At 42.8% G+C, this 22,130-nt stretch overlaps 2 protein-coding genes across 5 annotated transcripts; both read left to right on the plus strand.

The window, feature by feature from the left end:
- Positions 1 to 834: 834 nt before the first annotated feature.
- Positions 835 to 10,315, plus strand: hao2 (hydroxyacid oxidase 2 (long chain)). 3 transcript variants are annotated; one of them, XM_042084574.1, is made up of 9 exons: positions 835 to 916; positions 1,897 to 1,926; positions 3,745 to 3,897; positions 4,300 to 4,451; positions 5,215 to 5,498; positions 6,478 to 6,696; positions 7,837 to 7,995; positions 9,026 to 9,095; positions 9,218 to 10,315. In XM_042084574.1, exons 2-9 carry the CDS (start codon positions 1,904 to 1,906, stop codon positions 9,271 to 9,273), a joined length of 1,116 nt encoding a protein of 371 aa, XP_041940508.1. In that variant the 5' UTR covers positions 835 to 916; positions 1,897 to 1,903; the 3' UTR covers positions 9,274 to 10,315. The 3 variants fall into 3 exon arrangements, with proteins under 3 accessions (XP_041940508.1, XP_041940509.1, XP_041940510.1); XM_042084575.1 differs by lacking the exons at positions 835 to 916; positions 1,897 to 1,926 and adding an exon at positions 3,030 to 3,278; XM_042084576.1 differs by lacking the exons at positions 835 to 916; positions 1,897 to 1,926 and adding an exon at positions 3,327 to 3,618.
- Positions 10,316 to 12,943: 2,628 nt separating this feature from the next.
- Positions 12,944 to 21,362, plus strand: si:rp71-68n21.9 (kelch-like protein 9). Of its 2 annotated transcripts, none has more exons than XM_042082715.1 (8): positions 12,944 to 13,217; positions 13,898 to 14,069; positions 14,453 to 14,753; positions 15,106 to 15,238; positions 15,627 to 15,823; positions 16,215 to 17,163; positions 17,619 to 17,732; positions 19,859 to 21,362. In XM_042082715.1, exons 2-8 carry the CDS (start codon positions 14,065 to 14,067, stop codon positions 20,356 to 20,358), a joined length of 2,199 nt encoding a protein of 732 aa, XP_041938649.1. In that variant the 5' UTR covers positions 12,944 to 13,217; positions 13,898 to 14,064; the 3' UTR covers positions 20,359 to 21,362. The 2 variants fall into 2 exon arrangements, with proteins under 2 accessions (XP_041938649.1, XP_041938657.1); XM_042082723.1 differs by having other exon boundaries at positions 12,945 to 13,217; positions 14,459 to 14,753.
- Positions 21,363 to 22,130: the final 768 nt, after the last annotated feature.

Here is a 22,130-nt window from a genome sequence, read left to right on the forward strand (position 1 = left end):
TGTAAGAGAGAGAGAGAATGTGTGTGTGTGGGTGGGTGTTTGTGTGTGTGTGGGTGTGTGTGTGTGTATTGTGTTGTAAATGTATGTGTACATTATTAACACAAATGTAATTTACATATAGAAACAAAGAAACATAATCTACACAAAGTGTTTATGTGTGTGTGTGTGTGTGTGTGTGTGTGTGTGTGTGTGTGTGTGTGTGTAGTACTAATGTGTGTAGTGTGTAGTGTAATACTCAGACCAGGTCAAAGGAATCCACCTCACATATGACTGGGTAAAGAAAAAGGGAGAAGGGAGAGATCGGGAAACAGTGTTGCCTCAGCCTCAGTGAAACAGCCAGACAGCGAGCCCTTAGTCTGAGTGTAGCCCCTGACTGCAATACACTCCCCCACCCACTACCAAAAGGGAGAGTATGCTAGTTTTACACACAGATACACACACACAAACACACACAGTTGGCTAAGTCAGAAATAGGGGAGCGGGATCAGAGAAAATACAAAGAGCAATTAAAAAAAAAATAGATGCTTGCTACCCATAAGAAGAAACAACTTCAAAACATCAGTATTGTATTTTTTTTCTAAATCAAATATAAATTACATTTTTGAACTTATATATTTTGTGAAGCTTTATATTTATATTTTACATACGTTTTAAGGTGACCTCGAACAAAAATAAAACATGACCTTTTGGTAAATATATTTTAGTTAGCTATACCATGCCTAGCCTCTTTTCTAGAAGTCTACCTTAACAATGTGTTTTTTAAAGCCAATTGAAAGCCCTTGTAAATGCGCTTCGTGCAGAGGCTTGCAGCTAGGTGCTGCCGTATTCACAAACAGCTTGACACAGCTCGGGGACACACTGATTCAAGTCTACTGCCTGCTACTGCTCATACTCACCCACTTTTTGGAAAACCAAGGTCAGATATTGATTGCTGTGAATGTAAAGAAGTGGTCTTGTTTTTTGCTTTGGTGATTTAGAGTATTCATAGTTGCTTGTAGATCAATGTGCTGTGTGCTGTGTTGGGGCTGGTGTGATGTTTTAGAGAGTGTTTAGGGCATAGGGGAGGAGTGAGGAACTGGGGCGGCTGTATGTGTGAGGCTGTGTATTGCACTAATGGAGATTATCTAATGGCTTATCTCACTTGAACAGCTATTAAATACACATACACATACATATTTGAGAACAACATGGCTCTTTATTTTTTTTTTTTTAAATAATCTAGAACTCTATATTGGGGTAAGATACAACACAAATTGTAACTTGAAACTAATTGTAGTTATTGTAACTAAATATTGTAAAATGGTAGCATTTTCCTGTATGTTTTAGTGCCTCTCAGAGGTAGAGTCTTTCTAGTTTTACTCTGAGGCTTGTTTTAGAGTTGCCACACTTTTTCTCTTTTCTTCAGTCCTTTACTGCCCTCTAGTGGCTAGATGGATACAGAATCTCACCTTCATGATGTAATCCTAAATCCGAGACTGCGGTGTTCTGAGATTTTAGTCAAGAGTCTGAGTCAAGTTATAGTCAATGCGCTAGTAGGGTTGGTAAATACAACTGCTTTAGGTGTTTCTAAGAGCACACTTTAAATTATGATTAAGTCATTATCATGACTGTTTTCCTAATCATAGAAATGGGCCTCTAAGCTCTATACCCTAAACTTTTGTCTGGTGAGGGATCATTTGTAGGCTACTGTTGATGTGTTAATGATCTTTAGAGAGTGTAAATTTAGGCAGAGCCCAGCATCAGACTCAGCCTGTAAACATAAGACAAGCAAACAAACATGGCTGTGTTCATACTCATTTTAAAAAGTTTAAAACAAATTGCTTACAAATGCTTACAGTTTGTATAGGTTCTATTTTCTTGTTTTCAGAGCAAATCTGTGTATGTTTGTTTCTGCAGAGAGAGAATGAGTAACTGTAGCTGCAATCGGTGAGTGATTCATTCTGTCTGACCACTGCTGTTCAGTCACTTAATCCCATTATGTACCGTACCCATGCCAAGTTATGCATAATACGGTATGGTGAGGTACAAAGTATACAAAAGGCTGAATGTTTCAATAGGCTCATATTTCCTCACTATGTCCCTAAATAAGACACTTCTGTAGGCTAAATAGAGTAATGCTGTGCTACTTTGATCTTAGAATACACCTATTTAAAGGGAAATTTTGTTATGGCTACAGGATTGATGCAGGACCCACAGATTTTCACACAGTGCACAGTGTATTTGCTAGTGTTGTTTTTGTGTGGAATGGATCAAGGGTTGATGTTGTTGTTCTGGCTTGCCTTCTCTGCGTCAATGCTATCCATTAATCATCCACCTCTCCAGTGATAGACGTTAGGCTTTAACGTTAACATTGGACTTTTATGCCAAAGTGTGCCTGGGCTTTCAACAGTTGCCAGAGCCGTCACATGATCAGAGAAGCATCTGTTACTGTAGATAGGCTACAGACGCTGGACTGACTCACTGTAATGTGTGGTATGTGGGTAAACACACACACACACACACACACACACACACACGCATGCTACGTACACTCATCAGCACATTTCCAGCCAGTGTAAAAACAATAAGGACTAGGGGGTCAACGTAGGGTCGTTCTGTTAGTGTTAATCTCTGAGTTAGTTTCATCCATCCATCCACAAAAGCACCCCTCTACAATGGCCCCCTGCAGCATCTCTCACACACAGATATTTCCCAGATCTGCTGCAGACAGTTGCAATGCTCTTGTATAGACTGGTGAGTGCTCATAAAGCTAAAGAGCCATTTTTAACTGCACATTAAAATTATTTATGCATTGCGTTCACTTGCACTTAATTTGAAACCTGTGAAAAAGCTATAAGCAAAGCACTTACAGACGCTGTTGTCTGGTCACAGAATGTAGCCTACTCAGTCTGAATACTTCATACTGAAAGTATTTTGAGGTCTGTCTAATATTTAGCCTGGGTTTGAACTCAATTCTTCGAATAGGTTAATGAATAATGAAGTCCATAGTTCATACATTTCCGCTACAGCCTAAATGTTAACTTTATGTTGGTGTTTATATAGGCTATTCCAACGTTTCTTTATATCGATAATGTCTAATCAACAGATTACCTGTGCACCGTTGTAGCTATGAAAAGTCATCCAAAATAACTATTTAGTCGCTGCTTTCTGCTATATAAAAGTGGCGTGACGCGACGCTACTTGTTTTGTTTTCTTTGTGTGACCTCTGTGAGAACCCGATACCAAACCAAATCTTTCCAATTTACGCAGTCACTTTGTGGAGTAGGCTACCACCACCAGTGAGTAGCCTAGCCAAGTGATATTTTGATTCGCCTGTGGCTGTAATTAAACTTTTGAGAGTGGCGATTTTCTTAGGTTGCAACAGTAGGCTGGGCTAACTCTACGCGTGTTATTGGATTTTCAAAGTCATTTGTGTGTCTAGCAATAGTAAAACGCCGATAGCCTATACATTTTGATCGTTCGATATTGCATTGGATGCATTAGGCTACTGTGTCAACCTTGGTGAATCTGCGTTTTTTAAACATAATGTTAACGTTCACGTCTGTCGAAGATCCAGCAAATGCCTTACTCTTGACAATAGGGCTAATGTAATCGAATGTGAGGAATGTGTTTTTGTTGGTAATAAACCGTTTGCTTTTTAATGGACATGGTTCAGGTCAGGAGAGAGTTTTCTTAGCCTTGATGACTTTGATGTTGGCTGATAACAAGACAACTTGCTGGTCTGTTGTGTTTTCTGTTGTGAAGAGACGGAGCGCGTTGTGCAGAAATGTCTATGGTCTGTCTGACGGACTTCGAGGAGTATGCTAAGGGGCATCTCTCCAAGGCCACCTGGGACTACTATGCCGCCGGAGCAGACGAGTGCTGCACCCGGGATGACAACCTGTTGGCCTTTAAACGGTAAGCAAGACAAGACCCTGAGGCCACACTCCATCAACACCACACTCTCCATCTCAGGAAAGAGCTGACACATTTTGAATATTAGGTACTAATATATTGTACTTAACATTCAGATATTTTGGTGCAAACATGATCCTCACAGTGTTCTGTTTTATCATAACATAAGACCCATTCTGTACATTATGTAATTATCATTAGGACACAATTAAATTAATCATAATGTTATTATTAAATATTAGCCTATTGATCTAAGAGTCACTGGCAAAAGACAATGACTCAAAGATGGTTTAAACAGCCCAAGGTCAGAACCCCTTAAAACAACTAAATGAGACCTAAAGGTTAAAATGGATGAATCATTAAGTCACTTTCCCCCTGACATTCCAACTACTTCCGTCTCCTTAGAATCCGCCTGCGGCCTCGGATCTTGCGGGACGTGTCGGTGAGTGACACGCGGACCACAGTGCTGGGCACGGAGATCAGCTTTCCCGTGGGGATCGCTCCAACCGCCTTCCATTGCCTGGCCTGGCACGAGGGGGAGATGGCAACAGCAAGGGGTCAGCAGATCTCCAGTGCCACTGGAAATCCCAGTCTCTCAAGTCATTGCTCCTGCCATATAGATTAGTTTAGATACTTTATTTATTCAAATGTAGGCATCCAGTGTTTTATATGACTTGTACAGAATGTAAATCGTACAGAATGTAAATCAGAATACCCAAACATTTATTTCATATTATACAATGCTTGATTTTTTGTTTTTGCTCATACATACAGTAAGGTTTTTGTGTACATCATACATCATTATGCATTTAATCGTATGCCTATGCATAAGGATCTTTTTATGTTTTTTGTTAGTTACACAGGATTATGTAGTTTTACGCTGCAGTAGATTTTCTTACCACTAGATGGGAATGTAAGACTTATTGGAAATTTTACTTAGCCGTTCATTATACTCCTAACAGTGTAAATAACTCTAACTTATGTCCTTCTCTTATTTAACTTTGACACGCTTTATTACTTTTCTTCACTCCAATATTTTGTCCCTTTGTACTTTTATTTACAGTATGTAAAGTACATTGAATTGTCACTAATAGATAGATAGATAGATAGATAGATAGATAGATAGATACTTGATTGATCCCCAAGGGGAAATTCAAGGTCTCAGTAGCATACAGACAGCACACATAGCATGCACTTACAGCAGTGTTTGAAATGTGCCAGACTAGTATAGATAAACTTGCCTTGCCCTTTCTTTATCTCTCTCTCTCTCTCTCTCTCTCTCTCTCTCCCCCTCCCTCCTTCCCTCTCTCTCTCCATCAGCTACGGAGGCGGTGAACACATGCTACATCACCAGTACCTACTCAACCTGCTCGGTGGAGGAGATTGTGGCGGCGGCGCCCAACGGCTACCGCTGGTTCCAGCTGTACGTGTACCGCGACCGCAAGCTGTCCGAGCAGATCGTGCACCGCGTGGAGGCGCTGGGCTACAAGGCTCTGGTGCTCACCGTGGACGTGCCCTACACCGGGAAACGCCGCAACGACATCCGCAACCAGTTCAAGCTCCCGCCCCACCTCAAGGTGAAGAACTTTGATGGGGCCTTCCAGGTAAAGATGAAAAACACAACATGTAAATTAACTTTAAAACCACCTAATGTTAGTATTTTTCGTATTATAACCTCATTTTAACTAGATATAAAACTCACAGAGATTAAGAATCTCTTTTGGAAGAGTGTCCAAGACAGACAGCAGTGCACGTGACACAATTACAAACAAAGACGTCCATGTAACACCAAAAAAACAGTAAAACAGCATTCATCAACATTCAAAACATCTACAACTGAAAATATTTGCCTCCAAGTAGAACAGACTTTAGGAGAATTTTCATTAGTAGGATGGGACTAATCATAAGCCATCCAGACAACGTCTTTTTCAGGAAAGACCTTGAATGTTTCAGGAAAGCCATGCCAAACTGCATATTACACATATTACAACTAGAGTCATGGTGCTAAAATGGCCTTCCTGCAGTCCTGCCCTTTTACATCGGGTACACCATGGAACGCATGATTAACACATGATTAAGAAGACCCCAGACTGTTGAGCATCTGGACTCCTATATTGGGAAAGAATGGGACAACATTTCATTCTCAAAACTCCAGCCAACTGGTCTCTTCAGTTCCCAAACATTTACATCCTGTTGTGAAAAGAAGGGATGAGACAATATTCCCCTGATTACTGGCATCAGATTCAAAATGAACATATATTTTCCAAATAACAGTAAACCTTTCTGTTTCAACAATTGATATATATGCATATGTAGCATTCACATGTTTTGCAAATCATAGCATTCTGTTATTATTCATATTTTGCATAGTGTCCCAACGTTTTTGGAATTACTACTACTAATAATAATGATAATAATAATAAAACTTTTTTGTATTTGGTGTATTTTTTCAAAAGCATACATGAATTGCCTTGACCTTTAACATGTGATCTACACGTTGTCTTCTGTATTTGTCTCTATCTTGGGTGTGTGCTCTGTAAACTTGTCCCGTGTCAGTCTGAGGGTCTCTGTTGCCCCCTGCAGGTCAGCGCTGGCCCGGAGGAGTATGGCATCCCCGCCCACACGCTGGACCCGTCCATCAGCTGGAAGGAAGTGTACTGGCTGCAGTCGCTCACACGGTTGCCCATTATCATTAAGGGCATCCTTACCAAGGAGGACGCCGAGCTAGCTGTGGAGCACGGCGTCCAGGGAATCATCGTGTCCAATCACGGCGGGCGTCAGCTGGACGGCGGACCGGCTACTGTAAGAGACTAGCGAGCGGGATTATGTTTACATCACATTTATTTAGCTTGCACTTTTATCCAAACCGACTTCAAATGAGGACTAGCATTTAAGCTACATTGCAATGGGAGACCTCAGCATAACAGTAAATCCCACCACGCTAACACAAAAGGACGAGAGTGTAGTAACCAGAGGATGACAGTGCAGGAATTTAAGGGCAGAGTTGAAGTACCAGCCACAGTTGTAATCAAAAGAAACAATAGTAGATGGTAAGTGCGGGTTAAGCTTTACTACAGTTACTTCACTGGAAGTGCATGGTAAGTGCGGGTTAGGCGTTATTACAGTTACTTCACTGGAAGTGCATGGTTAGTGCGGGTTAGGCTTTACTACAGTTACTTCACTGGAAGTGAGCTAGGGTTAGCGGTGATCAGACAGCAGGATTGCCAGACAGCAATCCACTGTAGCTAAGCAGGTGTAGCTTCACCCATTGCCTGGTTGACAGACCTGAAGAAAAACATTGGATTGGATTTTATTGTAAAATAATTCAATTAAAAAATCCTTGACACCTCTGTTCAAACCCACATGGTTTATTATTGGTATATTGACATTCAGGGACCACATTAACAACACAGATGAAATCAAAATCCAAGTTCAAAGGATTCAAAATTCAAAATCCTCAAAATTCAATCTCAAAATTAGATGTAGTTGGCCAAACTTCAGAACTCTCAGGCCACAGGGAGGCAAAATTTTCTTAGTCATGCATAGAAGTGTACAGGGAGGGAAAACCGCTTAGTCATGCATAGTAGTGTACCAGGAATCAGACCAGCAGGGTGTCAAGGCTGGCACAGGACCACTCATCCCATCATTGAAGTTGAAACAACCCTATAAATCATGTCTCCTGCTCAAGGCCGTAAGGCCATTCTGTGTTAGTGTCTTCAGTTGTGTGTGTGTGTGTGTGTGTGTGTGTGTGTGTGTGTGAGAGAGAGATAGAGAGAGAGAGAATGTGTGCATGTAAGTGTGTGTCTGCCTGTGAGAGTGTGTGTGTGAGTGACAGAGAATGTGTGCATGTAAGTGTGTGTGTCTGTGAGACAAAAAGAAAGAGAGTGTGTGTGTGTGTCTGGCCTTCACCGTGCTCTCTCTCCCCCTCTCTGTGTTTATCAGATAGACTGCCTGTCAGAGATAGTGGACACGGTGCAGGGGAGGATCGAGGTCTACATGGATGGTGGGATCCGCACAGGCAGCGACGTGCTCAAGGCCGTGGCTCTCGGAGCCAAGTGTGTGTTCATCGGACGGCCCGCTGTCTGGGGCCTGGCTTATAAGGTGTGTGTGTGTGTGTGTGTGTGTGTGTGTGTGTGTGTGTGTGTGTGTGTGTGTGTGTACGCACAGGTGGAGAGAAGTGTGTTATGAGTTTGAGACTAAATTTGCTCTAGCCCTGACCATTTGGCTATGTCTGTGTATGATGTGTGTGTGTGTCAGTTGCATTTGTGTGTGTGTTGTGGTCAGGGGTTGGGTGTGCATGTGTGTTTTAGTGTTACCGTGAGTAAGATGAGATGTGTGTATTTTTGTGCATGTGTGTGAAGGCCAGACCTCCTTTCTCATCTTCCTGTGGTCAAACTGCTGCCTCTTTAACTCAGACTAGCAGCCTTTTGCCTTTGCAACTATGCAGAATGAAACCAGACTGGAAATTTACAGTTAAGACTGCAGCTGTTGTCAGCATAGCATAGATATAACCGCCAATTCTTTGGGGCATTTCGCAAAACTTCACCATAAAGCTGTTAATGAAGAAGTTCTCAAAACACTGGCATTGTGGTTAAGTTTGTGGTATTCTATCACTGTGGCACTTTTGCATGACTGAGATGCCAGCTGTGCCTGCTTTCCTCTTGGAATTGAGTTAGCTAATCATGAGTGGTTTAAGCACGATTCCTCCATCAATCAGTATGCATCGGCATTTTTCTAATTCATACTTTTAAAGGAATGTAAAATGGCTTAAAATGAAACAAACAAAAATTAATAAATAAGAAAAGCCTCCCCAAGATCATAGACGGTAAAACAATTCAAGTCAGTAAACAAGATACTCAATTTTAGAGGCCCATCAAAAACATATGCTTCTCTGTCCATGCAAAAATTTAATTATTTATATGTTGACAGTACTCTGTCTTTTGGTCTTCTGTCTCTGAAAAAAGCACAATCTATGATTGTAGCCCCATAGCATTTTATTTTGTCCTCTTGTGTTCATACTTGTTTTGATTAGTTAGTTGGACTGTTTCCTTATTGATGCGTATTTGACTCTGTGGTATGGCAGTAAGCTTTGAAGTGTTTCATCATTATTTATTCCTTATGCTTTGTTCAGGGTGAGGAAGGAGTCCGCGAGGTGCTGCAGATCCTGAACGATGAGTTCCGCCTTTCCATGGCCCTGTCGGGTGAGTGCTGTTGACCCTGTGGTGATCTCTCGTGACCTCTCATGAACTCTGTGCAAACGACAGCAAGGCCTGATTGACCCTTTCCCCGTCTCACTCTTTCTTGTACATTCCCCCCCCCTCAGGTTGCCGAAACGTTGCCGAGATCAACAGGAATCTGATTCAGTTCTCCAAACTTTGACCCCCAAGCACTCTGGACTTAAACAGCGAGACTGGGTTAGACAGACCGTGTCAATGGTAGCGATCACTGACCTAATGCTCTTAAAGGCTAAAGCCTTTCACCTATGCAAACGGATGGCTACAGATTAGCCAAGCATGACTTCAGCCTTAATTGATCGGTACTGAAATTATATCACCGGTGATGGTCAATCTCTGGGAATTACTGGCTGGATTTGCCATAATTATTTTCACACCAGCTAATCAAACACACATCACCATTTTCCTCTTTGTGGTGTTTTTTTCTCTTTCTTTTTCTTTCTTTATCCTTTTTCTCTCCTCCTTTGGCAGCAGAGGTTGTGACTGTGGGCTCTAATTTAAATGCTAAGCAAAGTGCAAAGTCTATCAACAAGTAAAGTGCTCGTGCATGAACTATAGCTGTCGTGTGGCAAGCTTTGAGCAAACTCATTATTGTTTACGGTTCAGGTCTTGCTCATTGTGTTAAATTAGCAAATAGTTTTTTACCTAGTTATTAAACTAGCTTTGGTTAGACATAAGACTTTGCACTTTGCCTATCATTCAAATTAGGGCCGTGTGTGTGTGTGCGTGCGTGCGTGCGTGTGTGTGTGTGTGTGTGCGTGCATGACATGAGTGTGAGTGTTTATGGACTGGCAGAAAATGCAATCATTTTGTAAGAGCCTGGACATGGGGGGCACATTGAGACCCGGAGACAGAGATGCAACGCCTAAGGAACTCATTTGAGGAACGCCTAAGGAACTCATTTTAGGCACCATTTTGATTTCCCCTGATAAGGGAGCTACAAGAATCAATGAATCATGAGAACTTTCATCTGAGCTTGTGATAATTGCACATTGATGGTGAAAGAGCTGTTATATGGGAAAGACACCAGACACTCAGCACTGCATGCCTGATTGGATGACTCAACACTACTGTTTGTTTGCAGAGCTCTCAGTCCCTCATCTTGAAATGGTGGTGTGATATGATTTTGTATCTTGAAGACACCGTGAGATTATATGAATAAATCATATTAAATATATTTTACAGCACATTCTACAGTCTTATCTCTTGTCTGGTCAACCTACTTATGCTGGCCTTAAGCTGATGATACATGGGGCAACTTTTTGAGCAATGTTGCTGGGCAATGTTCCTCATTATTGTGGTTCTGGCATTTTCTCATTGATATTGGGCAACAGTTTCTTTTCTGGAGAACTTATCATCAGTAGGCAAGTTGTCATGATTATCCAATCAGAATAAATGGAACTGGTTATGTGGTTGCCCAGCAACATTGCTCAAGAAGTTGCCCCATGTAGCATCACCTTTACACCATACGATTTTCAATTAATTTCATAGTCGTAATGAAATCTTGGGAGTTTTACTGGGGTCGAGGCGTGCTCTCGTCATCTAGATCATTTAGTGTAAGGTGGCAATCCTAGTAGTTTTAAGTCAGTCTGAGACAGTCTTTTCCTAGTCTTGATGTCACAATGTGTGATGATGAAACGTGTTTGATATTATCACAATCTTTTAGTCTTGGTTCATGCAAATAGTGACATGAACAATGTAAAAACTGACTAACTGTAAAAGTAAGATCTATTCAGCAAGGGATAAATAGTCGTAGCCTATATGGTTATTTGTTACTTAGTTTCTTATAAATTATTAGTATTCCACATGACAGAACAATGCTATAGCCCGATGACCTGGCCGAAAATACATTGACGGATCTAAACACTTCACCATCACCTGTTCATACTCATGCATATGGAGACGTGATGTAATATAATTTGACACTAAAATATGACTTTGATATATGTAGGCTATATGGGTTGTTTATACACCGTGTTCCAAATTATTATGCAAATTGGATTTAAGTGTTGTAAACATTTATTTTTTATTTTTCAATTAAACTCATGGATGTGCTCAGGGCTCTTTGGATCATTGAAATCAATCTCAGACACTTGTGATAATTAGTTTGCCAGGTGAGCCCAATCAAAGAAAAACTACTTAAGAAGGATGTTCCTCATTATTAAGCATGCCACGGGTTTCAAGCAATATGGGAGAGAAAAAGGATCTCGCTGCTGCTGAAAAGCGTGAAATTGTGCTCTACCTTGGACAAGGTATAAAAACATTGGGTATTTCCCGAAAACTTATGCGTGATCATCGTACTGTGAAGAAATTTGTCTCTGATTCAGAGCACAGGCAGGTTCATGCAGACAAAGCCATAATAAGGAAGGTTTCTGCCAGAAGCTAAAATGCCATTGCAAAGCAGCAAACAGGTATTTGAAGCCGCTGGTGCCTCTGGAGTCCCGCAAACCTCAAGGTGTAGGATCCTCAAGAAGTTTGCAAGTGTGCATAAACCTACTATTCGGCTACCCCTAAACAATGCTCACAAACAGAAACGGTTGCACTGGGCTCAGGAATACATGAAGACTAATTTCATGTTTTGTTTACGGATGAGTGCTGTGCAACTTGGTCCAGTGATGGAGTAATGGATGGTTGATGAATGGCTACCATGTCCCAACAAGGCTGAGACGTCAGCAAGGAGGTGGCGGAGTCATGTTTTGGGACGGAATCATGGGGAGAGAGCTCGTAGGCCCCTTTAGGGTCCCATCATCAAGCAAAATATCTATGAGGGTGGGAGGCAGTTCACATCCAAGCAGCAGCTGTGGGAGGCTATTCTGACATCATGTAAAGACATTAAAGTAGAAACTCTCCAAGAACTCACAAGTTCAATGGATGCAAGAATTGTGAAGATGATCTCAATGAAGGGGTCCTATGTTAACATGTAACTTGGCCTGTTAAGATGTTTTTGATTGAAATAACTTTTGAATATCTGCAAATATTTATTAATACTGCAAATTCAACAAATTACCACATTTGTAGTTCTTTACAACCTATAAAATGTCTTAACTCTGTTGTGCATAATTTGGAACAGTGCATTTTGAGTTTTTTGTTTTTGAAAACAGTTGATGAAAAGTTGAAAGTTGTTTGGTGTAAGGAGGCCATTAGTTGCATATGTCTTATTCTCTCCAAGAGCATTATGGAAAAAAATAGGAGAAAAGGAAAGACAAACAGAAGTTGTAAATAACAATTCAACCTTTTAACAATTTTAACATCAATCTGTTCTTTACAAATAGCTTTTTAATTACATTAGAGTGAGTGTCAATATCTGGCCATTTAAGTTCAGTCATCAAGCAACCCCAAGCAGAGAGTACAGCACATTACCTATGTTTGCCAGAGTATGGCCTCTTGTCAGATGTCTGAAGCGTATAGAGACCATAGCACTATTTGTGAACAGACTTTTTAAAAAGGTTCACTTCTGCATTAAAGAAAGCCTCACACTGGCAAGAGACATGACAACAACAAATACTTTTCCTACACAGATTGTACCAACATAATATTCATGATTTTAACGTTCTTGACTGTAGCTTGAAGCTCACTTGAGGCCTTTCAAAATCCTTTTTCTACAGTAACTGTCCAAAGGGTAAACATATCACTCATGTCATGCTCAACAAGTTACACAAGCTGAGAGGAAGTCATAGTCTACTGTTACTGGTCTCCAAGACACTTCCTGGGCCACGTTTCACAATCAAGCCATTTTGGAGTGAGGCGAGTTCAGAGTGTTTACAGTGTGTGTAGTGAGTGTGTGTGTGTGTGAGTGTGTATTAATACGAGAAAAGAGAAAAGGTTACAGAGACCGAGTCAAAGGGAGAGAAAGAAAAAGAAGGTGGGAGACTAGAGAGAAAATGAAGAACTAGCACAGGAAGTCTCTGAGGTCACAGTAAACTCCCTAAACAGAGCAAAAAATGCATGTGTGTGTGTGCACACCCTGACGTGTGGTGTGTGCATGTGAGGGACATCTCGATGCGACGCTGCCTGAGGTTTTAGTAACTGCCTGCTGAGCTGAGCTGACACACGCATACACACGCAGACGTCTCGAGGAAGCATCTTTTGGTAAGTTCTCCAGTGGTTGGGACAAAATACGCAGCCAACTTCAACAAATTCTGTAGGCCTCGGACTGTTGTGTTGTAAACTGATGTAGAGATAAATGTAATCTCATAAGGTTTTTCTGTTATCCAGTAAAGTGTCACTTCAACTGGCCTTCCATGTTTATGATTACTCTGCTCAAAGTCCGCAAGCGCCTATTATTACAATGCCATTCAGAGAATAAGACCTAGATGACTACAGCAGCATCACTTGTTTTTAGAATGCTCCATGGCTTTGTTTATAACAAACAGTAATGGACTTGGTCATAATGTAAAGGCTGCATGCATGAGGTTCAAGGAGCTGTGAATCCTCACACTTGTGTGCACTTTTAGAACCGACTCCATTAAACTTACTAGAACAAAAAACATCAACAACCCGGAAAAAGATGTGCAGTTGGGAGATTGACGTGTGACATGGCTGTGTGTGCCATTTCTGCACCCAGGGGCTACCCACATCCTCACTGTTGAGAGGAGGATGCACCTGTACATGTTTCTCTGATTGGTGTTTGTGTGTGCATGTGTGCGTGCGCGTGGGTGTGTGTGTGTGTGTGTGTGTGTGTGTGTGCCATGTGCATCATCAAGCCAATCATCATACCATCTGATGATGATGACCCAGTTTTGTATCATTTCCCTTCATTTCCGTGACAGGAGTTTTCATGATCACTCTGCACTGCGTGAGAGTGCCTTTGGATGGTGTCAGACTTTTCAACAAGTCGATGAGAGTCATTTCTACAAAGGGATTGTTCTTTGAGTGTCTATAGTTTCGCTGAAGGTGTGCGTGAGTGGCTGACATCAACTTCAGTGCACCGGACACCATGGGGTAAGAGCGTCATGTGCTGTAATCATCTTTCAACATCATTGTGTATTTCACTGTTATGTAACATCTGCAATATCAGCATTATTGGTATTAAGAATTTAACTGAAACTTGCGCACACACACACACACACACAAACACGCGCACACACACACACATACATTTGAACTGTTGACATAGTGTTGACAGTCTCTTCAGGATGTTGACAGAGCTAGATGTTTAGAAATTGCCACCAAAAAAATTGTGCACCTGCAAGGAACTGTTTTAATGCAGCTTTATTTGTAGACTGATGCGTTTCAAGCTCCACACAATTCAACACAGTTCAACACCCTTCAACACTAACATGGCCGTGACATACTGTAGTTTCATGATCTGCTATGTGTTTAAGAAACAGTGGGGAGGAAGGGAAGCTACACCGGCGTCTTTCGCGACTCGGCAGCCGTCACCAGAACAGGGAGCCTCCCAGGCCCCCGCCTCAGGCCGACAAACCCCCCACACCCGCCACGCCGGCCCCCAGGCCCCCGGAGGTGGTCCCTAAACCACCAGAGGCAGCCCAGAAGGCCCCAGATGCAGCACCCAAACCACCCATAGTGGCCCCCAAACCAATAGAGCCGCCCAAACAGAGCCTCCCTCCCCGACCCCTGAAGAGAGAGTTCCTGTGTGAGACCCACGGCAATGCCATCTTACAGGTACACTTTGAACTGTCAGCAGCACAAAGGCCCTATAAACCAAAGTTGGGGATTTGTTTGGAAACACCTTGTGTAGGTTTGAAAACTACTCCTAAAACATGTGCAAATACCGTAAACTGTGCGATACCAAATTGTGGACTGTGATCAAACTGATTTTGTCACTAATGCTCCGTCGCATCACATGTAGTAAGGACAACGTGTAAGAGTTGAGTGAGCAGGTAGACAAGTCCTGTCGTGTATTCCTACCACCGAAATGTTCTCCTGGAAGCTTTCAAAGAGCTCCAACTTAACTACTATTTATTATTCATTGATACAACAAAAAATAATTTTAATTTTGTTTTATTCTGGCAAGGGTTTAAACTCTTTCCGAAGTGATGAGACGTTGTGTGATGTGACCCTGGTGCCAGGAGACAGCAGCAAGACCTTTCCTGTTCACAGAGCCATCATGGCCTCAGCCAGTGACTACTTCAAAGCCATGTTCACAGGTGAGAGCCTAAGGCCATGTTCACACAGCTAATACCACAAAGCTCTGTTGAACTCAGGTAGTGACGGCCTCATAGCCGTCCACCATCTGGAATGAATGACATGAATAAAAACGTTAAAACCTTAAAAAAATAAATATTCTAGTAGATTTTAAGAGGAAGCTACCGCCTCAATGCAATGTGTTGATGTTGCTGTTGTATAATTCATTGTAGTATCACTCTCATAGCAATGTTTGCATTTTTTCCTGGTAGGGTTTTTCTCAACTAAGTGACTACTAACTGTTCAAATAGTAATTACAAACTTACTCGAGTAGAACATTCTCCCATGATCCTCTCTCATTGTTTTTCATGCTTTGCACCTCAATATCCCTTTCTGACCTCCCACCCCCAGGCGGAATGCGAGAGCAGGAGCTGAAGGAGATTAAGCTTCATGGCGTGAGCAGTGCCGGGCTGAAGAACATTATCGACTTCATCTACACGTCGCGACTGGACTTGAGCGTGGGCAGCCTGCAGGACACTCTGGAGGCGGCCAGCTTCCTACAGGTCATACCTGTACTGGACTTCTGCAACCAACTGCTCAGTAGCGAGGTGAGTGGAGAGAGAGAGAGAGAGTTAGGTGTTTGGCTTGCTGCAGGTCTTGCCTCAGCTGGAGCAATAGTTAAAGCATAAAATAAAGCAAAAAATAAAGCATGTACACACTTATGTTTGGTTTTATATTTTAGTCAGTACCTTCCATTATCCCTACACGAGACCTTTTGGCAGTTGTGTTGTTAGAGAGGACTTAAGAGGACCTGTTGAAGGATCACCACACTCACAGTCATAGCGGACAAAATATTTTGATTTATTTTAATGAATACATTGTTGTGTGTTATACTGACTGTTGTTGTGTGTGTGTGTGTGTATGTGTATGTGTCTGTCTGTCTGTCTGTTTGTCTGTGTGTGTGTGTGTGTGTGTGTGCGTGCACGTGTGTTTTGGCAGATCACCATTGAAAACTGCATTGAAGTGGAGCGAATAGCCACAGACCTACTCCTGGAGGATGTCCACACCCATATCAGCAACTTTGTGCGGGACAACTTCCGGGAGCTGGTGCAGAGCGGACACTTCCTGCAGCTCTCCGAGTCCAGCATGGCGAACGCACTCGCCAGCGACGGCCTCAAGGGCCTCTCAGAGATGGAGCTGTACCGTGCGGCCCGGACCTGGATCGCCCACGACCCCCCTACCCGCCACCCATCCGCCTATACCCTTCTGCGCCACATCCGCTTCCCACTCATGAATCCCGCCGAGCTGCTCCAGATCTCTCAGGAGCAGGACCAGAGTGAGAGCACTGGCGCAGGGGCTGCTGCGGCTAACGCTAACACGCCGCAGGAGCCGCCACTGATGCGCTCGGACACGGCATGCGTCAACCTTCTCCTGGAGGCCAGCAATTACCAGATGTTGCCCTTCATGCAGCCGGTGCTGCAGACGGAGCGCACGCGCATCCGCTCCGACGCCGTGCGCCTGCTCGCGCTGGGCGGCGTCATGCGCCACCAGCTGGTGGTCAGCCGCGAGCTGCGCTTCTACGAGGAACCGGAGGGAGCGAGAAAGGACGAAGATGGAGCAGAGGGGACGGGTGACGCCAGTGCCTTCGGAGAGGTGGCGAGTGGCGGAGGAGGAGCCGGCGGGAGCTGGCGGGCGCTACAGCCGATGGAGGTGCCGCGCTACCAGCACGGCGTGGCGCTGCTCGGGGGCTTCCTGTTCATCGTCGGGGGCCAGAGCACGTACGACACCAAGGGCAAGACGGCGGTGGACAGCGCCTACCGCTACGACCCGCGCTTCGACCGCTGGCTTCAGGTGGCCTCACTCAACGAGAAGAGGACCTTCTTCCACCTGAGTGCACTCAACGGGAAACTGTACGCTGTCGGAGGTCGCAACGCCACCGGGGAGATCGGTGAGTAGCTAGAAATGTCAACCCCATAACCATGTTGAAATTTTGGACCCCTTGAAAGAATATAATACTGCCCCCCTCCAACCATATACACTAAGTTATTATGCAAATTACATTTTTCTCATATTTTCCTAAATAGTTGATGCAAATGACAGTCAGTGTAATTTTCAAGTCATGAAATTGTAAGTGGTTCGCACTCTGAAGAAAAGACTAGACATAGTCTTACAAAAAAGAAGCAACTGGTTTTAATAGTGCATAAGCAGACGTTTCAGATATCCAGCTATTCTCAATGTGCAAGCACATACATTACATACTGTAAACTACATGACATTTCCTATATATTATTCCTGTGACCCTACTAACCAGTATGAGTACACTATTAACACTTGAATGAGGAACCCCATTTAAGCTCAGTTTCAGAAAGTCCTTGCTAATGTCAATCTGTCTTTGATTCTCAGGTTCAGTGGAGTGCTACAGCCTCAACAAAAATGAGTGGTCCTTTGTGATGCCGATGGTTGAACCCCATTATGGCCATGCTGGAGCAGTCCATGGAGGTCTGATGTATGTCTCAGGTGAGTGATCTTGATACTAATCGTTCATAATCAATCATTCATAGAAATCCTTCAGATTGTTTATTGAGAGGTTTTACTTCACATTTATGTTACTTCAGTTTTTAGTCAGGCAAACAAAGCTTGTTTTGTCATTTTGTGTCTTAATCCTGTCTAACCCACTGAGCCAGGTCTCTGTTCAGTAGTGTTCAAGGGAATTTGTTCGAAACAATGGCCCCATTCTAAAACATTCTCCAGAGTAACAATCTGTAAGCATTCAACGACCTTTCTCATATTGAGCCTGGTGACAAAAACTATTTGGCGACAGTGGTCAGTGAGTCAGGAAGGCCAAAAATTTGTTCACTCGAAATGGGTCATTGCAACTCATCTGTGGTTTCGGAAACAGGACACTCACATGTCAAGAATGTGAACTGTTACACTGTAAACCAAACCAAGTCGAAAGAAAGAAAGAAACCAAGTCTTTCAGAAAGAAGAATATTTAAACAATCCCTTTGCACTTTATAGAAACATGCCGCTCTCTGGCTTCAAACTCAGACCTGTTAGTGCCGCCGTGTAATGTAGGCCCCAATTAATGTGTAATTGTGCCAGCCCCTGACTAAGTCAGAGAAGTAACTCAGTTTGAGTCACTAAGAGATGCCTCAGCAGGATGCTTGTTGTCTCTCTCACAGAGCAGGCAGTTTCTCAGACCAGGTCAACCTCTAGGACCACATCCTTCCTGCTCAGTACTGTTCACAGAGGGGGACCCTGAGAGCGACTGGGGCCCCGGGGGAGGTGAAGGAGGATCTGAGGCTGCAGGGACCAGCAGGCTGGCCACAGCACAGCCCACCTCCACTGCATCACTTTTTCCGTCTTTCACTTCGTATTTCAGAGGAAACAGTTACTTTGTCTGACCACTGTGGAAACATGATGTGGCCCACTTTCAATACCTGGCCACTGGAAACAATGTTTAGCTGGCCATCGGAGTTATTCGAATAACTCACCATTGGAAATGTTTATTTAAATGCCTGACCACTAGGAACGTGAATACTTGGCAGCTACAATTGCAATACCATGTGCATAAACACCGCAAAGGCTGATCCAGAGCCAATAGGTGGCCACAGGGAAGCCTAGAACAGTTCACTTCATACTTCATAACTCAAAACCATTGGACGTTATTCTAAATTCTGTGAACAAGCTTTAATACCTATAAATATTATTAGGAGGATTGTTGATGTTCAGTGTTATTCTTATCAAACATTTTGTCGTAATTTTCACTTCTGCTTTTTGGTGATGTTATTTTTTTTTCTCGATTGGAGATTCCTATAGTGAAACAAACACAGGATATGTAAGATATATACACTAAAATAACGGAGTGCTCTAGGTGTCTTAGACTAGAACCTACCTAATCTATTTCAGATGAAGATGCTACACTGTTAAAAATAAATGTAAAGAACAAATGTCAGTAAATCCCAATCTGGTAAACCACAATGTGTCTGCATGTAGCCTACTGTGAATGACACACTTTTGCGTCAGTTTCACTGATAGATAAATAGATAAATAGAAAAATAGATCATTAAAAAATAGAACTAAAACCCCAGTGTGTGGTGTGCAGTGAATTGCTGGCATGAGAGCATGAAAACATCAAAACTAAAATTTCCATGTAACATTTTAGTTTTGATGGTTTCATGCTCTCGTGCCAGCACTGTTAAAGTTGAACCTGTTGAGTACTTTGAAAGGTGACATCAGGAGTTGAAGACTTTACAAATGTAATACCAACCAAATCTGTTGGCTTGACTGCTAAAAAAATATATTATATGGGTCGCGACTTTATGAAGATTTGAAATTGTGGGTCCCAAAGCCAGACCAGTTAAGAACCATGATCTAACCGACCCCATGGCTCAAGATGATATGCACTTGTGAACTCCTATTCAATCATTCATATTGTCATATAATATGCAGCAATATTTACAACATAGCTACATTTTCACAAAGTCACAGCAAAAAAACAGATAAAACAGACGTCTGTTTGACCCTAAATGTGAATACGGTTATGTGACCATCGTCCAAACACACTGTACTACACACACAACTTGTTTACTTGGATGTGTGGAACACAAATGAACTAAATTCTTTCTCTCCCTTACCACTAGGCGGCATTACCAAGGACACCTTCCAGAAGGAGATGTGGTGCTACGACCCCGATCGTGACCTCTGGACCCGGCGGGCGGACATGATGGACCTGCGAGGGCTGCACTGCATGTGCACGCTGGGCGACCGCCTCTACGTGATGGGTGGCAACCACTTCCGCGGCGCCAACGACTACGACGACGTGCTGGGCTGCGAGTACTACAGCCCGGCCAGCGACCAGTGGACCGCGGTGGCGGCCATGCCGCGAGGACAGAGCGACGTTGGCGTGGCCGTCTTTGAGGGCCGCATCTACGTGGTTGGGGGCTACTCGTGGAACAGCCGCTGCATGGTGGACATCGTGCAGCGCTACGACCCCGAGCGCGACGAATGGGAGCACGCCTTCAACGTGCTAGAGCCGCTCGGGGGCATACGGGCCTGTACCATGACCGTGCACAGGCCCCAGGAGCCTGCCGCCGAGGCCCAGATACAGGAGTGCCCTCTACTGGCCACCGCCAAGAACTGAGCAGGGGGGTTCAAGAGCATTGGGTGGGGGTCAAGAGCCTGGGCCTAGGCAATATCATCCATAGAATTACGGTTTTCTATATTATTTTAGGTTTCAGAGAGTAGAGGTTGAGATTTTTTTGAAGGTGGACACTCACATCTACTGCTGTCATTCAAACTGTGGTGACACTTTTTTTTGGGGACAAAATGTCCCAAACCAGCAAATCTGCAAAGCCTGTGGGTCTTATTTGGATTGGATTTTACCAGTTGAAAACAGCAGTGTTGTACAGTACAATGCAAAGCAATGCAAATAATTTTCTGTTTATATTCATTCGAGAATCTGACCAAAGCGTCACACTGTACAAGGGTTGAGGTGGACAGACATTCTCAACTCCAGACATGTTTGGCAGTTTCACACTGTACTCATGAGTTGGAAGTCCAGTCAGCACAAAATCTTTCTGGGGAGGATGGTGTGGGTCTCTTTTACATATACAGTCTGTATAATGTTGTTGTTTTCTATTGCTGAGAATGGCCTTTGTCCTTAGTATCAGATCTGTGTCCTTAGTATCCGATCACTCATTCAACTGATACCAGACAAAACACCTTATCTTCAGCCCTCTACATTACCTGTGCTCACTCTGTTTTTTTTACTGTATGTATGCCCTTCTTCCTCAGGTATCCTCTGTAAAAACCTTAAGAAACTCCTTCAATTCATGTTTAGGCTTGTAGCAGTGTTACAGTCACACCACTACTGCATCTCCTGTTCTCTGTTCTTCTCTAACTGTGTGTTAGTATGTGCTATTTGAAATGCTGAAGTGAAACCTGCTCTTTGCCTTAGCATACTCTGATCAGACTGTAGGGTGTGATGATTAGGTTGTTTTCTGTGATATAAGCTTGTTTTAGCCTTATGGCAAGGACTTTGATACATAGTTTAATATGATTTGTGTGTATTTTTCAAAATCTTTGAAGTGCTTATATATTTTGAAGACATTTGCACTGTTTGTATTTTTTAATAAAAGATCAGAAGAAAATACATGTTAATACATAAACATATACACACATAATATAGTGTATCTCTCGGTCAAAAATCTTATTTAAAGTTAGAGGTTACTGAGTTAGAGATCTAATTTCTTTGCAGTTTGATATCCTACCAACAACTTCTAACAACAAACCTGAAATTGTGAAAACCTCTCTTCTCTGGCTTTTCTTACAGCGTGATGAATCACTCATTGTCCTCCAGATTAGCTGTTCAAACATTCGTCAATCAACTCTCTGTCAAGGTTTACACACCTCACAGAGATGCTAGTGATCTGTAGGCTCAAGGCTAAAGTTTGGAGCTAGTCTAAACAAGCTAGTCAAATTTATCTTTTCATGGGGCAGCTGACTCTCAGAAGTCAAGGTAGCCTGATATGTATGAATATGGACAATGGATATTACTTTTACTGATTTACGTAAAAAAATTGTTATAAAATTACATTGTTACAAAAATGTGAAAGAATGGATTTACCTCAGATGTGAAATGCATTCTGTGCATGTATTCATTTCAGTTTCCATTTGACTCAGATTGGAATGTCTTGTCAAGGTTGAAAGGTACTGTGAAAGGAACTATCTGTTTTAGTAGTAACAAAGCAAGCAGAGTAGCAGACCATACTCTGAATTCAGCAATGTTGGTCCGAACAAGCATCTTAAACTATAGCCATACAGCAGGCTATAAACGGTTTAAGATGCCTCTTGGGCTCATCATGTAAATTAACTAAAGATCTAAAAAATATAAGCCAAGCCAGTTAACTAAAC

This window comes from Alosa sapidissima, chromosome 2 (genome assembly GCF_018492685.1).
Source record: "Alosa sapidissima isolate fAloSap1 chromosome 2, fAloSap1.pri, whole genome shotgun sequence".
NCBI classification, from domain to species: domain Eukaryota; kingdom Metazoa; phylum Chordata; class Actinopteri; order Clupeiformes; family Clupeidae; genus Alosa; species Alosa sapidissima.

Excerpts from the sequence above, each read along its gene's own strand:
- hao2 (XM_042084574.1), top strand. The coding sequence starts at position 1,904 with ATGAGTAACTGTAGCTGCAATCG. Across the intron at positions 1,927-3,744 it reads AGTAACTGTAGCTGCAATCG|AGACGGAGCGCGTTGTGCAG; the intron begins GTGAGTGATTCA and ends TCTGTTGTGAAG. Across the intron at positions 7,996-9,025 it reads TCTGGGGCCTGGCTTATAAG|GGTGAGGAAGGAGTCCGCGA; the intron begins GTGTGTGTGTGT and ends TGCTTTGTTCAG.
- si:rp71-68n21.9 (XM_042082715.1), top strand. Across the intron at positions 15,239-15,626 it reads CTTCAAAGCCATGTTCACAG|GCGGAATGCGAGAGCAGGAG; the intron begins GTGAGAGCCTAA and ends TCCCACCCCCAG. Across the intron at positions 17,164-17,618 it reads CAACGCCACCGGGGAGATCG|GTTCAGTGGAGTGCTACAGC; the intron begins GTGAGTAGCTAG and ends TTTGATTCTCAG.